Source organism: Alosa sapidissima, chromosome 6 (genome assembly GCF_018492685.1).
Source record: "Alosa sapidissima isolate fAloSap1 chromosome 6, fAloSap1.pri, whole genome shotgun sequence".
NCBI lineage: Eukaryota > Metazoa > Chordata > Actinopteri > Clupeiformes > Clupeidae > Alosa > Alosa sapidissima.
In genome coordinates this window covers 16,381,465-16,398,966 of record NC_055962.1, presented here as the reverse complement: position 1 = coordinate 16,398,966, position 17,502 = coordinate 16,381,465, and the positions used below count along the sequence as shown (strand labels likewise).

The following is a 17,502-nucleotide window of genomic DNA, read 5'->3' as shown; positions in this document are numbered from 1 at the left end:
AATGTAGAACAAGGTTGTCTATTATTATAACATTTTATTGGTCAACATCTAGGGAAGAAACAGCTTTTAACAGGCCTCAATTTGAGGACGAAATAGAAACCCTTCCACACACACAAGGGACTCAGGGATGATAATATGGTCTTTCTTGCTGCATCACTTCCAGGTGACCTCCTCACCAGGCTTCAGTTCCCTACAATGATTAGAGAGGATATTTAAATTCAATGATACTATGCAGTCTTCATATGCAGTGTGTGTACAATAGGCTTACATTGTGCTCAACTGAAATACACACATGCAGGTTACATGCCAGATGGAAACAATGGATGAAAAATTAGTATAGAGACGTGACGGGCTCATTTTCTTTCATCTTATCTTTCTTATTATTTAGGTTGCTGGAAGAGGAATAATATATGCAACGTGCATGTACCTGCTGTATAAAGCACTCTTGTTCCTGAATGCTGTTAGTCTGCTGTCATTCCACCTGTCCAGGTAGATACCCATAATAATGCCAATAGGCACAAGGGTTTGCATCCAATGCTCGCGCACAAGGGCCGCGAAATTCACCATGACTCCTGAAATGTACATGCATGCAAATACATTGACATTGCTTAACTGTGTCTTTGATAACAAAGTACGTAAAGAGTAAGCCACCCAAAACATCGTTGGTTTTGATAAGCCTAGCTAACGTGGCTAACGCTAAAGTTGAGTGTGTAAGGCACCATTTAGCAGGATTTTTGAAGGCATTAAGATGCACGGGCGAACGTCAACAATATTTCGTATTATGCTAGAGACGTGCTTATATATATATAACATTTCTTATTGTGTCATGGTAATGTTACGTATCTGTCATCCTAGTTTAGCATGTGTGGTAGCATTGTAGTTGAACGTTACTTCGACCTTGCCTATATTAGGTATGATAGCACAATGTGATAATGATTTAAATTAGTTCACAATGTCTATGCCGAGAAATACAACGCGGATACAAACACATGAAAATAGAAGTTAGATTACCTTGCCCTTTAGGTCCTTCGTCAAACTTGATAGCAAGCTATGTTGGTTCAGAATTCAGACCAGACAAGTGCTTCTTGAGGAGGTCATTAGGCGATACCATGGTTGCTGCGTTCATGCAGTCAAATTTACAATACACATTTATTTATTTATTGTTTGCCATAATAGCTAGATAAAATAGGTAAATAACAAAGCTAGAATTAAGTAGAAATCCCCAAATTATCGTATAATACAATTAAGATTAATTATGTTTAGAAAAGCCAGAAGCACGGACATGGTGCAGTCGAATAACCTTTCACCCTTACAGCGGCAAAAATGGCCGGCCTACAAGTGTGTTTGTACGGTTCTTGAAGCCCAAGTAAACCTAAACTTATTGTCACAATGTCTATAGACCGATAAATTATCATCCCGTGATTTGCAAAAACGACCGATTAACGTTGTAGTATTTCTGGTATGGCTCATTTACACCCATAACGGCGATAATATTCCAATAAGCTAATGTTGATATCTCTGATGTACAATGGCTAGCACTAATGTTAGCTAGAGTTTGTTAGCGGTACTAGTGTGAGAGAATAGTTATCAGTGTGATTGATGGCCAGTTCTTAGAGCAGTGAAAGAGCTGACGACCTAGCCAGTCGGTTAGCTAGTGTAACTCGCTTAATTTGAACTGAAGGGTCTAATGATGTTTGCAGGCTAGCTTAGCTAGTTATTTCCTCAAAGTGCTTTGTCTTGTATAAAACGCTATGCCAAAATGTCTCTAATCTATACTTTTATAGTCACACCGATGTTCATTCAGACTGAGATGGATAAGAATGATGCATGCTATAGTGCGAAGAAAAAAACCGTACACGATATTTACACGTATTTGTTCTTGTTGTAGATTGTCAGTAAAACAGTATGACGTCCATTATCAAGTTGACGGCCCTGTCGGGGGTCCAGGAGGAATCTGCACTCTGTTACCTATTACAGGTGGATGAGTTTCGCTTCCTGCTGGACTGCGGATGGGACGAGACCTTTTCCATGGAGATCATTGAAACTTTGAAGAGGTAACTAATGGCAGTCCACTAGCTTACCTTGATGAATTCCAGAATGTGGTGATGCTTCGTTTAAATATGCATGCTGTGCCAAATATGCATGTTGTGCCATCCTAATATGGCGAAACTTCATTTAAACTAGAACTATAGAAATGATTCTTAACCAAGATAGTACAATCAATGGACTTCTTGCCTGTAGTAACACATGTTCCTGTTCTACAGATATGTCCACCAGGTGGATGCTGTGCTTTTGTCCCATCCCGATCCACTCCATTTAGGGGCTTTGCCATACGCTGTGGGCAAGCTCGGCCTCAACTGCACCATCTATGCCACCATCCCAGTCTACAAGATGGGTCAGATGTTCATGTATGACCTTTATCAGGTGAGACTGGCACAACCAGATGGCTTTGACTGTCTGAAATCTTACACATCGTTACATTGGTAATCAGTTATCATAACTAATTTGTTGTCTGCCCCTCTGTGCAGTCACGTCACAACACGGAGGACTTTTCGCTCTTCACGCTGGATGACGTGGACTCAGCGTTTGACAAAATCCAGCAGCTGAAGTACTCGCAGATCGTCAATCTGAAGGGTAATGCCATCCTCAGAATTCCCTTACACTAGGCCTGTTGGGGACAGAATACTGTTTAACTACAATGAATGTACATGCCTATTCAAGCTGTGGGATTACCCGATGATAAATCTATAAAAGACACTATTGAAAATGGTCTATTTTGTATTGGTCCTGATAATGGCAGGAGGCTTTCTGCCTCCATTTCTTCTCCATTGCTACAATATTTGTAAACATGTAAAGGGGCCCATTTAAGCTGTGCCAACCTTTTCCTCCTACTGACCTCCACAGGGAAGGGCCACGGCTTGTCCATCACCCCACTGCCGGCCGGACACATGATTGGTGGAACCATCTGGAAGATTGTGAAGGATGGAGAAGAGGAGATTGTGTATGCTGTGGATTTTAACCACAAGAGAGAGATGTGAGTGAAGAGAACTTCTTGAGTATGATTCTGTTGAGGGCTCTACACTAACATTTATTTTTCCAGGAGCACTTGTGCGCCCAAGTTAAAAAATGTAGGAGCACAGACAAAAATCTGGGGCCACAGTCAGTTCTGTACTTAACTTACACATAATTTAACTTTACACTGCAGCTAACAGTTAAACATGTCAGTGCACCAATTGCGAAGATTAAGAATGACTGACAACATTTACAGGAAACAAGATTTTAAAGAACATCAGTGCCTACTTTATTTTCAGTCCGTTCTATTTTTCTACATTTTGTTAATGTAAAATAATGCATTGCCATACTTGCATATAGACTGTATGAAGTAGGCTATCCTGCCAAATGTAGGTCCCTAGGCCAATTTATTTATTTGTGAATTCACCTGTAGCTAATCCAAATATGCCCATGGTGACCTATCTGACTGCATACTGCAATATTACTCTTCTCTTCTCTTCCACAAAACCCAACATAGTCTAATCAATGATATTTATATTTATTTGAAATATCTGCATTGATGGGGGCAGTAGGCAAATGGTATGCATACTTTCGTTTTGCACTTCAGCTTGTATTCAGTGTAAAACAAACAAGCATGCATGGAAGTCTGGCGTTTTCAGTAGCGTTCTACATTTGAAGAAAAATGGAGTATTACTGGAGGCTACTTTTGTGCCTGTTTGCTAAAGCTATATTTTGCAAATTGCAGCCAATACGTCAACTGGGCTAAAAGGCATGTTACCTTTTCCTTCTCTCACTGCATTCTCAGAATCTCATCCTGTTCCTCATATTGTATATCCGATTAATTCAGTGAATTGAAGAAATTAGTTCTACTTTGCATCTTGGCTGGCTAGTCTAACTTTCCACTTTTTCTGCGACCCTTGAATTTAATAGAAGCAACTAGCGAGTCACAACGCGAAACTGCTAACATTGATGGAAGGTGTAGTTTTTATGCTGCATTGGCGTGGCATTGACGTGATTTTTATGGTTCGCACCAGTAATGTTTTGCGATGTTGCGGTGTATTTTGTAGACAAACATTGACTTGGTTAGAAGTCATTCGCACCAGTGCGCCTAAATATTTTTTTCGCACGCCATTATTTTTATATGTGCGAGTGAAATGGCCGCACTGTAGAGCCCTGTCAATGAAATTGTCAGATGTTTATTTTGAATGCCACAGAAACTGAGATGCGCCAGGAACATGAATGCCACAGGAACAGAGATGTCACCTAGTGTGTCATTCAGGCATATCCCAGCGTCTTTCAAATCAGATTCTCACAATCAGCCAGTTGTAAAGGGTTGTATGGGATAAATGTCTTTGAAATGTAATTTTGAACTTGCATATGAGCTTGTCATTTTTATGAGCAGTAAAACTAGTTATGTTATGGACATTTTGACAAATGTCTTACCGGTTCTGAGTGTTTGGTATGTGCTGTGTCCTGATTTTTCTTTCCCACTGTTATGATGAACATAATGGGCTGTGTTGTGATGAGTGGCACTACTTGTATTATTTATGTGATTGCTCCCTGTGTCCCTGCAGTCATCTGAATGGCTGCTCGTTGGAGATGGTGAGCCGTCCCTCTCTGCTCATCACCGACTCCTTCAACGCTGCCTATGTACAGCCACGACGCAAACAGCGGGACGAGCAGCTCCTCAGTAAGACTACATTACCCACCATGCTTCACTGCTGGTAGACAACACTCACTTAAGTTTCAATCATCAATGAAGGAAAAAAAGAATGTAGAACACAGATTGTTCAAAAGTTCCATAGTTCTCTGAAGAATGACACCATTGTGAACCTCAGGACCTTAGCATATTTACTTTGTTGGGCTAGGAATGTCGACCAATAAAAACGTGTAGGCCTGTCTTGTAGTGCTCATGCATACATCACTGCGCCCAGAAAAGCATACCTTTCATGCCTATTGTTCTGTCCTTCACCCCCAAACACAGCCATCGTTATGGGAACGCTCCGCGCTGACGGTAACGTGCTGATCGCTGTGGATACGGCCGGACGGGTGCTGGAACTGGCCCAGTTGCTGGACCAAATCTGGAGGACCAAAGACTCGGGCCTTGGGGTCTACTCCCTCGCCCTGCTCAACAACGTCAGCTACAACGTGGTGGAGTTCTCCAAGTCCCAGGTGAGATCATCTGCCCCAGGCTGTGTGACTATGCCGCCCCTCATCACAACTGGTGTACATTCTAGAACTCATGGCGTGACTGAAAAATGATCTACATATTATTTGTAACATGGTAGTTACAAATAAGTTGTGAGATTTAGTTTTAAATACGAAAGCCACTGAATGGATCAGAAGAAGTCTGTCTTAATTCACATGCACTGTCTACATTTGACTATATCAATGAAATATCATTTTTTGTCATTTGTGTCACCGACAGCAGTTATGAATGCTTAATTGGTCTGTTGAAAGACCGTGTGAGTAATATGAGTGAGAAAGTAATGTGAGTGATTGGGAGGGTTGTTTTATAGCCTGCAAAGCTGCCTTTATGGCAAACACAGATACAGGGGTTTCCTACTTTATAAAGTCTTAGGCGCAGCACCTCAGCCAAATAAACATAATAAGGTCGTAGGTAACATATAAGAGTGGATTTAGCCTACTATGAGCAGACAAAGGAACAAAACAGGAAATAAACAAGGCTGGTTTAACAGTTGTGTGATTGGTGTGTGACCAAAGGACCTATCGTCTGTTTTCTATATGTTGAAAAATGAAACACTGTTCCAAACTGTTTTTGAGAGCTCCTAAGCCCTGTGAAATCATGTGGAAAACACAAGAGATGGTGCTCAGCTCCCCTGTCCACCTTCTCTCTTCCCCCACCAGGTGGAGTGGATGAGCGACAAGCTGATGCGCTGCTTCGAGGACAAGCGCAACAACCCGTTCCAGTTCCGCCACCTCTCGCTGTGCCACAGCCTGGCCGACCTGGCGCGCGTGCCCAGCCCCAAGGTGGTGCTGTGCAGCCAGCCGGACCTGGAGTCGGGCTTCTCGCGCGAGCTCTTCATCCAGTGGTGCACGGACGCCAAGAACTCCATCATCTTGACCTACCGTACCTCACCAGGCACGCTGGCCCGCTACCTCATCGACAACCCTGGGGAGAAAATGATGGACCTGGAGGTGTGTGGCTGTGTGTGTGTGGCTGTGTGTGTGTGGCTGTGTGTGTGTGGATGTGTGTTTGTATCTGTGTGGGTCTTGGCATAGAGATGGGAAGTATATGAGAGAAAGAAACATGGGTAAAGGGCTGAGCCATCGCCAACCCAGGACAAACCACAAAGCTGAAGGAATGGGGAGAGATATTGAGTTTACGGCATATGAAAGGCAAGGTTAAGATACCGGAAGGAACACGGTATCTCGGACTACCCCAGCGAGAGTTTTTTTGCCTCCGGAAGTTTAAGAGAAAAGCCACAGAGAAAAGTTGTGCTCCGTTATGCTTGACTTTAAAGCGTGGCAAATGATATGCTGAGCAGAGTGTGAAGCGGATAAGGCCGTGGGGTGGGGTTGCAGAAGAGAGAGAAGAAAAAAAACTGTAGGTGGGATTAACTTGCTCTTGGGAGGAGAATAAGTGTGTGTGTGTGTGTGTGTGTGTGTGTGTGTGTGTGTGTGTGTGTGTGTGTGTGTGTGTGTGTGTGTGTGTGTGTGTGTGTGTGTGTGTGTGTGTGTGTGTGTGTGTGTGAGAGAGAGAGAGAGAGACTAAGTTTAGCTGAGGTCTGAGGTAAACTACAGTCTTCAGCTCAGCTGGCAGTTAGCGTTCCGTCAGCACAGGTTTTCCAGGCAGACCCGGCTCGACCCCAGAGGGAGAGGGGATTGGCTGGCATTTGCACAGATGCACAGCGCGCGCTCCCAGACACCAAGGCGGAGGAGAGAGTCTGTGCTGGCCAGATAACGGGATAGGATTTCAGGCCCTGACCAGACGTATCTGCCGGGCGCACACAGGGGCATGGCCCCGTGAGTTTGGAACCAGGAACAACCACTGTGCTGGCTTGGAACTTTTTAGAATTCTAGAATATTACAGCAAAGGTTCCATCAGAGGGTGGATGTCTATGATGCAGTGGTTACATTTCAGATTTTGGTTTTCTAGTCACAACTAGCACTAAAAGTGCATTTAATGGATATAGATGAGCATTTCTGTGTGTATACCTGACTATAGCTGTGTTCCTTTGTGTGTGTGTGTGCGCAGGTGAGGAAGCGTACTAAGCTGGAGGGGAAGGAGCTGGAGGAGTATGTGGAGAAAGAGAAGATGAAGAAGGAGGCGGCCAAAAAGATCGAGCAGGCCAAAGAGTGAGTCTGCTTTACTTCCACGGTTTGAGCTGTTGGTAACATGGACATGGCAGATCACACGGTCACACCTCACCTCCATTTGTCACAAACACTGTTACTGGCTGCCTGGCTGGCTCTGTATGAAGGCGATGTTTTCCATGTGAGGGGTTAGCTGTGGCTGCAGTGTTCGTACCACATTTGTGTCCTAAGTCCTGGTTTCACCCCCTCTCACTCTCTCACTAGCTTTCTGTCGCTCTTTACAGTCCTATCTGAAAAAAGGCCAAAAAAAGCCCTAATATGTACTTTAAAAAAATAATATTGTCTATTTTTGCACTCTCAGTTTAATTATTTGTGTGTGTGTGTGTGTGTGTGTGTGTGCGCGCGCGCGCGCTCACCTTCAGGGTGGATGTGGACTCGAGCGACGAGAGTGACCTGGAGGACGACCTGGAGCAGCCGGCGGTGGTGAAGAGCAAGCACCACGACCTGATGATGAAGGGGGAGGGCGGCCGCAAGGGCAGCTTCTTCAAGCAGGCCAAGAAGTCCTACCCCATGTTCCCCACGCACGAGGAGCGCATCAAGTGGGACGAGTACGGCGAGATCATCCGGTGGGTGTGTGTGTGTGTGTGTGTGTCTGTGTGTGTGTGTGTGTGTCTGTGTGTGTGTGTGTGTGTGTGTGTGTGTGTGGTCGTCCTTTTTGGTTTGTATGTGGGGTGTTTGTTTGTGTGTGTCTGTGTGGTCGTCCTTTTTGGTTTGTATGTGGGGTGTTTGTTTGTGTGTGTCTGTGTGGTCGTCCTTTTTGGTTTGTATGTGGGGTGTTTGTTTGTGTGTGTGTGTGTGTGTGTGTGCACATAATTGTCTTTTTTTTTTTTTTTTTTAGGTGTATGCTTGGGTGGTGTGCGAGTGCATGCACCCTTTATACAGTTTCCAGTTTTTTAGGTTTGTATGTGTGGTTTTGTGTGTGTTTGTGCACACCTGGATGTGTGTGTCAGGGAAGCACCTGAAAATCAGACGAGTAGTTGGGTTTGTGTGTCTTAGACTTGTGACCCAAGGGTGGCCGGTCCTGACTGGTAGGAAATATGTGATTAAAACAGCTCCTCCACATCCACATCCATAGATGAGGTGCCCTTGAGCAAGGCACCTAACCCGTCAACTGCTCTCCGGGTGGGGGGTTAATGTCTGCTCACTGCTCCGGATATGTAGGTGTACTCCGAGTATGTGTGGGCTCCCAGCTCACTGCTCCAAGTGTGTGTGTGTGTGTGTGTGTGTGTGTGTGTGTGTGTGTGAATGTGCACACTACACCTGGGTAAAATAGAGAGAACAAATTTCCTCACAGGACAATCCCCTTCATCGATTTGATATTGGCACAGCGTGTGACTAGACTTTGTTAGTCCCAGCAGTCACCATGGCACCTCGTATTAGCATGACTTAACGTAATTGGAATTAGGGGAGATTGTCATGTTTGTGTATTAAATCAATCTGAGTTAAGAGCCATGAGCCTTGTCAGTATTAGTCTCACTTAATCTGAATATGGGCGGATCAGGGTGTGTGTGGTAGTTTTGCGGCGATCATTAAATGTATTAATCTGGCCTTTTGGCCTTGGCCTCTTGCTGTGCGAACTCGTGTGAGCAAACTGTGAGATTATCTCCTGTGTCATCTTTTAGCATTATCCAAAGCTGTGACTCCTCTTATCAGGTAATTGTTGCAAACAGTGAGAGGACTGAGTGCTGTGCTCCTATGTATATCCTATTGAGCGGTCCAGTCCACTCAGCTTGGCAGGGGTGGTGTTTTTTTGTCTTTAGGAAGCGATACACCTGCAGCACGAGCACTCATCCATTTTCTTGACAATACACAGCTTCCTTCATGTAAAGAGGCTATGCTCACCTGTGTCCCACTTAAACAAAGGCTGTGTGAGTCTTTGTGATGGTGTGTGTGTGTGTTTTTCCTCGTACCTACTTTGCCACGTGTGTGTGTGTGTGTGTGTGTGTGTTTGCAGAGAAGTAGATAGAGAGATGGATAGATTGGACCCAGTAACCGATCCAACCTTCTTTGTCATTTTATTCAGTTTGTTAGCGTCCTTTGCTGTGATGCCTATGTGTGTCTTCCCTGTGTGTGCATGTGTGTATTTTGTTGTTTGTTGGGTGTTTTTGTTCACGTGTGTGTGTGTGTGTGTGTGTGTGTGTGTGTGTGTGTCTATCCCCTGACCCCCATTTCAGGCCTGAGGAGTTCCTTGTGCCGGAGCTGCAGGCCACAGAGGAGGAGAAGAGTAAGCTGGACATGGGCATGTCCAACGGGGACGAGCCCATGGACCAGGACCTGTCCGACGTGCCCACCAAGTGCACCTCCAGCATGGAGACCCTGGAGATCAAGTGAGCGCTCGCTGGGCTTCATGAGTTTTCATTAGTCAAGTCAATTTGTTTTTATAACACATTTGATGCAGTAGGGTTGACCCAAAGTGCTTTACAATAAAACAATAATAATAATAATATAAGTAATAAAATAACAATCAGCATAGGTGTACATAAGATCCCCTATATTCCATGTGTACACCTTCACTACCGGTTTTATAGATAAAGAGATTGGCAAGTTTATAGCTGAATGGAAAATGCAAAGCATTTCATAGTGCTTTTTTACATGAACATCTATAGACCATTTTAGACTGACTTAAACCAAGCAACCCACAACAACTGACTGAAGAGCATGCACATCACATGCAATGAGACTAGGTTTTCAGGTGAAGGCTGTGATTTCTCTGAATATGTTACGTAACTACCATTATGGTAATATGAGTGTGACTGTATGTTCGCATTACATTTATAGACAATCTATTTAAACACAGAGAGATTATACAGATTAAGTGAAAAGCAGACCAGTATCATCTTGTTGTCTGCAGGCTTTCATTTGATTGTTTAAGACATAATACATATTTATTGGTTAGGGGATTATAGAGAAAAGCCAGCATGTCTTCTCTATGCCGTGATTATGAATATGAAATACAACATTAGAGACAGATATTAGGTGGAAAATTATTATTTGTGTACATACATACTTAAAGAGAATGTGTGTATGTGTACATTTTGTATTAAATGAATGCTGTGTAAAATAGTTGTATATGGCGTAATGTTGTTGAGCATTGTGCCATCATGTGTGCTCCATGTTGCATCCCCTTCAGAGCGCGTGTGACTTACATCGACTACGAAGGTCGCTCAGACGGCGACTCGATCAAGAAGATCATCAACCAGATGAAGCCGCGGCAGCTGGTGATCGTCAACGGGCCGCCGGATGCCAGCCAGGACCTGGCCGAGTCGTGCAAGGCCTTCAGCGGCAAGGACATCAAGGTGTACACGCCCAAGCAGCATGAGACGGTGGACGCCACCAGCGAGACCCACATCTACCAGGTATGTGGTCTGACCGTCTTTAGTGCAGTGACTTTGAACAGAAAAGACATGCACTGTTCAAGCACCTACTGTAACAACATTAAGCTTTCACGCCAACACGGTGCACAATGATTTCGAATTGTTTCGTGTTTGAAGCCTGCAAATGTAAACCAGAATTCTCATCTTGATGCTATATAGTACAGACATCAAAAATTAAAACATTAAAACCACCAAAATTAAAACATAAATGTGCCTTTTCAGTGATCGATGCTGACCTTTTAAATGAATGCAGGTTTGAACGAGGCCAGTGACATTACAGCTCAGGAGTAGCCATGTGGGACAAGTGAAATTTATGTCTACAGTGGTGGTATTAAGGCATCTGTCCTTAATATGTGACACGACAGCAGGGTTGGTGTACGAATAGTGTTTAAGGTTAGCAAGAACGTTAGGGTTAAAGCCTGTGATCGATGTGTTTTTAATATGTAACACGACAGCAGGGTTGGTGTTAAGAATGGCGTTTAATGTTCGCAAGAGCATTCGTATTAAAGGCATCGATGTGTTTTTAATACAGGACACAACTATATGGTCAGTGTTAAGAGTGGTGTTTAAGGTTAGCAAGAGCGTTCGTATTAAAGCCAGTGATGTGATTTTAACCCTTCAACTCTGCCCGTAACCCTGATTACAGCGCTCTTGTCCTGGCACTACCCGCTCAGAGAGAGCCACACACACACACACACACACACAGCCAGCTGTAATCTGACCCCCACCAGCCAGACACAGACCCTGACCATTGACCAGGGTTACATCACACACTCGATTCGCGGATGGCCTTAAAGACAGTCATGCACACTGGCTGAAGTTGACTGATTTGAAACACTGCAACACAGCAGCCAAACAAATATAGCCCCCCCTCCCCTGTTAGAATTCTGCCTGCTCGAAACCCTCCCTTGCATGTGGACAGCCATGCTGCCTTGGTTTGGGCACGTCACAAACATGCATGTCCTGAGTGGTTCTGTACATTATTTTCATATGTCCCAATTATCCCTCGATCACAGAGCATGTGTCTCTAAGTGACTAAGTAAGTAAGTCTCTAAGTGACTCCTCAAGCCTTTGTCAAACTATTATTACACTGTATTGATGCATACCCTAATATGACTGCATATATACACTGTGATCTATTGAAAATGGAATTATTTTCCAGTCTCCTTGACGCAGGCATCTCATGAACATTCTCTGTGGGAATATGAGTGTTAGTGCCGTTCCAGTACAGAACACAGCCCAAGCACATGACCAGGGCTTTGTTTGTTGTTTTGTAAACCCAGAAGGCAGCCAGTTGTTTAGCCATGGTTCTCTATCTCCGTTTTATCATCCCTTCTTCTTTCCTGCGTTATCTCTCTGGCTCTTTATCTCTTCTTCCATCACCCACCACCCTTCCATCCCTCTCTCTTTTTTTTATTTTCCTCTGTGGTCTCCCTTTACTCTCTTTATCTCTTTTTCTCCCTTATCATCTATCCTTCCCATCTCCTCTCGCTCTCTCGTCTCTTTTTGCGAATTCTCTCTCTCTCTCTATTCTTATCTGCCTTTTTTTTATTTCATCCCTCTCTCCTCCCCCCCCCTTGTTCTCCGCCCTCAGGTGCGTCTCAAGGACTCCCTGGTGAGCTCGCTGCAGTTCTGCCGCGCGCGCGACACGGAGCTGGCCTGGGTGGACGGCGTGCTGGACATGCGCGTGGCGCAGGTGGACACGGGCGTGCTGCCCGAGGAGAAGGAGAAAGGCGGAGGCGCGGGAGCGGAGGACGGCATGGAGGACGGCGAGCTGGTTGCCATGGAGACGGAGGCGGCAGCGGCGGCGTCGGCAGCGGCGGCAGCGGCGGGCGGGATAGCGATGGCAGACATAGTCGCGGCCATCGGAGCGAGCGGGGGGACGAGCGAGGCGGCTCAGCAGCGCGCCATGAAGTCGCTGTTCGGCGAGGACGAGCGTGAGGCCGGAGACGAGAGCGACGTCATCCCCACCCTGGAGCCGCTACCGGCCAGCGAGGTGAGGGAGAAACGACCGGACAAAGAGAGGGGAGTGAAGAAACGACAGGACCCAAGTGAAGGATTAAAAGTGAAGAAGGAAAGAGAGAGAGAGAAATAACATGACCTACTGAGTGTTGGGAAAACAGGGAGGTGGTGGAGGGATTAAAAGGGAAGAGAGAGAGAGAGAGAGAGAGAGTAAAAGGGATGGAGAGAGAGACAAAAGGGGCTGAGAGAGAGAGAGAGAGAGAGAGAATGGGTTAAAGTGGGGAGTGGAAGAGATGGGAGAACTGAAAAGAAAGAGGAAATGGCTGGAGAGAAAGGGTGAGTGGCTAGAAGAGAGATGACTGAAGGATGAGTGGGCTGTGCCCATGACATAAGCAAGAGAGAGAGGGATAGAGAGACGGAGAGAGAGGAGGAGAGATGTGGGGTTGGGGTTGTCATAGGAAGTGGGGGCTGTATTGTCCTCAGAACGGCTGTTATCACAGAGGTGAGATCTGGCTCCAGGATACAGCATGACAGAGTTCACTCTGTCAGAGAGAGAGAGAGAGAGAGAGAGACAGGGGGAGGGAAAGAGAGATGGATGGAGGGAGGGAGAGAGGGATGAACAGAGAAAGAGAGGGAGATGAGGGATGCATGGAGGCAGAAAGAGAGAGTGAGAGAGAAACAAACAAAGAGCTAAACAGCATAAGAGAGACAGATGGGGGGGATGCTGAGAGAGAGAGAGAGAGAGAGAGAGCAATGAAAAGCTGGGGGTTGGAGAGAGGGAAGTAGAGGGGGGGGGGGGTAACCTGATCTTATGACAAGAGGTGAACAAAGACTCTTGGCCCCCAGGATGAGAGAGATCCAGCAGAGAGAGTTTGCACTAGGACAACATGAGGAGAGATAACTATAGAATGGGATGGAGGGAGACCGAGTGACAGCAGGAGGAGAGAGAGAGAGAGATGAGAGGGGGGAGAAATGCTGACTAAAGAACAACAGAGCAGAAAAGAGAGAGAGAGGCTGCTTCAGGACGCCGGAGCTCAGTGATTCACAGACGTGAACAATGGTCACAGCTCCAAAAATAAGGGCCGGGCCGAGCCAAGCACTGCACCCCTCAGCAGGAACACGGCAGGGGAGAGACAGGGACGCTAGAGGTGACTCCAAGGTCACTGTGCAGTCTGCATCTTTGGCCAGTTCTCAGTGGTTTAAATCTGTGGTCCTGATGATGAGGACCCTTATTGTTATCTATGACCATTTTAAAGCATATATTTTCATTGTGTCTTACTGAAGTGAAATCATCATATCCTCCCTCTGGAATATTGTGAGAAATTATTTATTATTTGTATTAGCTTAGGGTGAGCGCATTAATGGATGCAGTGATTGAGATTAATAGCAGTGGGTTAGAGGTTGTGGTGAAATTAAATGCAATGTGCAAATGCAATAACATACACCAGCATTTAAAACCCAAAATGTGCATAGAAATGTTTAGGAGTCCAATATATTTTTAATTGATTTGTTAAGTGTAATCAGTCAAGTGAAAACAGTATATATTTATATGACCATTGTACTGCCTTTCAGTCTTAAAAGTCACAATACCCAATTCTTAACTTTAGAAACACATCACACACAACATTATGAAGTTATACTGTATTATACACTGCTGTTACTATACTCTAACCTGTGTGTGTGTGTCTGTCCCACCTCCTGCAGATCCCTGGGCACCAGTCGGTGTTCATCAACGAGCCGCGCCTCTCCGACTTCAAGCAGGTGCTGCTTAGGGAGGGCATCCAGGCTGAGTTTGTGGGAGGCGTGCTGGTCTGCAACAACCTAGTGGCCGTCAGAAGGGTGAGTGTGTGTCTGAATAGCTCCCCTGGTCCAGCATGGGGACTCTTCTCAATTCCAGGGACTTTAAGGCTACATCCACACTCTTCTGTTTTTTTTGCCTCACTTCGACTTCTACTACTACACTGCCAGTGGTGAATGCCATATGGATACCGAAATACAAGCTTTACTAGCCTTGCTAGTCAATACTATCCTTTACTAGCTTTGCTAGTCAATACTATCCTTTACTAGCCTTGCTAGTCAATACTATCCTTTACTAGCCTTGCTAGTCAATACTATCCTTTACTAGCCTTGCTAGTCAATACTATCCTTTGCTCACCTTGCTTGCTTTTGTAGCATCTGTAGTGCATTTAAATTATGCATTGAATCGTCATGTGCAAATGGTCCTGTGATGTACGCTTCAGGTGTCCCCCCTACCGTCTAGGTGTCCCCTGAAAACTGCGGCTGTGTAGACAGAGAATGGATTTAAAACGAAACAGTGTTTGGAAACGAAAACGGACTAGTGTGGATGCAGCCTAAGGATTGTTTAACTTCTGTGCTGTATTGATCGAACTCTTCCCATGCTGAGAAAAGTAAACTACCAGAAACAACAGTTTTTTGGGGGCAAATTGTGTGTAATGAGTTGCTCCTCCTGATGTGAGCCCTCTCTGAGATGGTTGATAGTCCTGGAGTGAGCTCCTCCTGTGCTGGAGTTGTGCTGAGAGAGTCCTGAATATAAGACCCTATCCTTAAAAAGATTAGTTGAGTCGCACACTGTGAACTGTGTTCTTTCTGAGCGAATTTTTGCTGAGGGCCATGGCTGACCTCCCTGTACGGTTTCTCTCTCTCTCTCTCTCTCTCTCTCTCTCTTATATTTATATATATATATAAATATATAATTCCTCCTCTGTGTGGTTGCTGCAGCCCACAACCCACAGCACTCCCCACAGACAGAGGTTCCCCGGAGGCCTTCACACAAACACCTGACCTTCTGTTCTCTCCGTTTCTTTCGTTCTTATTAATAATAAAAAAAGAATGCATTTTATTCAGATCGTCATAGTCACCTCTGTTCTCTCTGATCCTTTCCTTTTTCTCTCTCTCTCTCTCCGTTTTCTGTTCTCTGTCTGCTTCTCTTGCGTCTCTTGTCATTTCTCTTTGCCGTGCCCTTGCTTCACCCCAATTCTCTTTCTGTTGCTTTGTCATATTTCCTCCCTGTTTACTTTTCCTTCCATGCTCACCGTGTCCTCTCCCTCTCTGTGTTTCAGACGGAGGCTGGTCGGATCTGTTTGGAGGGCCTTCAGTGTGAAGACTACTATAAGATCCGGGAGCTGCTGTATCAGCAGTATGCTGTGGTGTAGCAGGACTGGCAGCATAGGACCCCGTATTCTAACACCCCTTGCACGCACACACACAGACAGACAAACACACAAATCTACAATTACCCCTTCATATGCAAATGGACACACAATTACACAAATGCACTCAAAAACACATGCTCCTAGTCATGCACACGCACACATAGACATGCATATGGACTCCAACATAGACACATCAGTACAATACTAAAACACACTCTCACACACACACACACACACAAAGCTCTCCATGGCTGTAGGCAAGTACAGCTGTTCCTGCATCTATGCCATGTGAGAGGTGTCTTTGTTTTGGAATGGTGTGTGTGTGTGTGTTGGGGGAAGGGAGGGGGGGATTTTTGTTATTTCCTTTCTTCTGTATTTTTGGACATGTCCCCAGCAGCACAAGGCAGATGCTCTATGGACTGACCCCTCTCAGTTGAGGCTGCAGAAATGAAGGCCTATGAGAAAGACTCCCTGATGTACGCATCACTTCCTCTGAACTCTGAACTAGCTCTGGTCAAGTGCAAAAAATGGGGACCACGATGACAATGGTTTTATTTTTGATTACATAAAAACTGTCTTCTGTTTTGGACCAACTGACTATGTGTGTTTATTTTGTCTATCATATCGCTTGTGTTTGAGGTGCTATTTGATGTGTGTGTGTGTGTAGGTTTGTATTCCCTAGTTGTGGATGAGTCTTCTCCAGTTGTGTGTGTGTGTAAGTGTGTTTACTAGTGGTGTGTGTACACATGCGAGTGTGTCGCTTTGGTTTGTAGTGTGTTGGTTCTTGATTCTGTTCACAGTTTTTCCTGTGTGAGAAGATAAAGTGTGATGTCTTTCGTGTGTGTGTTTGTATGTGTGTGCGTAGGGCGAGAGATTGCTGGTCTGGTACTCAGAGCATATGCTGGCACCAGATGGAGACATTTTCTCCCTGCCAAATAGATCAGGGGTTGGTGTCAGAAACACAGTTAGAATTTTCTGTGGCTAACAGCGGAGCATGCGGCTTAATGGAGTTGACATTGGAGACTCGCACAAAAAATTAACTTGTTACGTCTCGTCACCCAAGATTCACGTATGAGTCACTAAATTAATCATTCAATATAGCTTTATACAGTATACATTCAGTATACTTTTATACAGTACATTCAGTATACTTGTATATAGTACATTCAGTATACTTATATATATATATATATATATATATATATATATATATATATATATATATATATATATATATATATATATATATATAGTACTCCCTTTGTTATGCTTTTGTTTTCATAAATCAGCACCACGAAGCTTAAAGGGGAAAAAAAACTAGCAATTATGTCATATGTGATTGTCTGTTCTCTGTATGTCCCCATTTCACTTCTGGTGCTCATTACATTCAGGATCATGGCACACCATTCCCCAAGCCTGCTGTCATGTACTTCTCTTGCTTATTCTTTTGGCCCAGAACACTCTTCTAGTGACTGCAGTGTTTTTTTTGTCCTAATAGGAGACTCCACTCTGCGCACTTCTCCCGTCCAGGTTCGCTCATCCTCTTCACGAGCCACTGGCTGCGTTGATGGTGTTGCTGCCTGCATTGCTGCATTTCATCAGAAGGACGAGGGAGACTGGCTCAGCCCTCTAGAGCTCTTGGC

At 44.8% G+C, this 17,502-nt stretch overlaps 2 protein-coding genes across 2 annotated transcripts; one reads left to right on the top strand and one right to left on the bottom strand.

The window, feature by feature from the left end:
* Positions 1–14: 14 nt before the first annotated feature.
* Positions 15–1,130, bottom strand: LOC121711715 (NADH dehydrogenase [ubiquinone] 1 beta subcomplex subunit 1-like). The gene is made up of 3 exons (XM_042095533.1): positions 1,012–1,130; positions 428–572; positions 15–190 (listed from the first exon to the last, which is right to left on the bottom strand). The coding sequence occupies exons 2-3, from the start codon at positions 565–567 to the stop codon at positions 154–156; spliced, it is 177 nt and encodes a 58-aa protein (XP_041951467.1). The 5' UTR covers positions 568–572; positions 1,012–1,130; the 3' UTR covers positions 15–153.
* A 165-nt stretch (positions 1,131–1,295) lies between these two features.
* Positions 1,296–16,448, top strand: cpsf2 (cleavage and polyadenylation specific factor 2). Its single transcript, XM_042095531.1, has 15 exons — positions 1,296–1,459; positions 1,889–2,054; positions 2,265–2,424; positions 2,529–2,634; positions 2,905–3,034; positions 4,587–4,702; positions 4,997–5,184; positions 5,881–6,171; positions 7,232–7,332; positions 7,713–7,916; positions 9,525–9,677; positions 10,481–10,706; positions 12,319–12,720; positions 14,391–14,525; positions 15,767–16,448. The coding sequence occupies exons 2-15, from the start codon at positions 1,906–1,908 to the stop codon at positions 15,857–15,859; spliced, it is 2,454 nt and encodes an 817-aa protein (XP_041951465.1). The 5' UTR covers positions 1,296–1,459; positions 1,889–1,905; the 3' UTR covers positions 15,860–16,448.
* The last annotated feature ends 1,054 nt before the right edge of the window (positions 16,449–17,502 follow it).

Bases quoted from the DNA above. Each gene is read 5' to 3' on its own strand.
- LOC121711715 (XM_042095533.1), bottom strand. From the start codon at position 567: ATGGTGAATTTCGCGGCCCTTGTGCGCGAGCATTGGATGCAAACCCTT. The intron at 191-427 runs GTACATGCACGT...TAATCATTGTAG, and splicing joins AAGAGTGCTTTATACAGCAG to GGAACTGAAGCCTGGTGAGG.
- cpsf2 (XM_042095531.1), top strand. From the start codon at position 1,906: ATGACGTCCATTATCAAGTTGACGGCCCTGTCGGGGGTCCAGGAGGAA. The intron at 7,333-7,712 runs GTGAGTCTGCTT...GCTCACCTTCAG, and splicing joins AAGATCGAGCAGGCCAAAGA to GGTGGATGTGGACTCGAGCG. The intron at 9,678-10,480 runs GTGAGCGCTCGC...CATCCCCTTCAG, and splicing joins ATGGAGACCCTGGAGATCAA to AGCGCGTGTGACTTACATCG.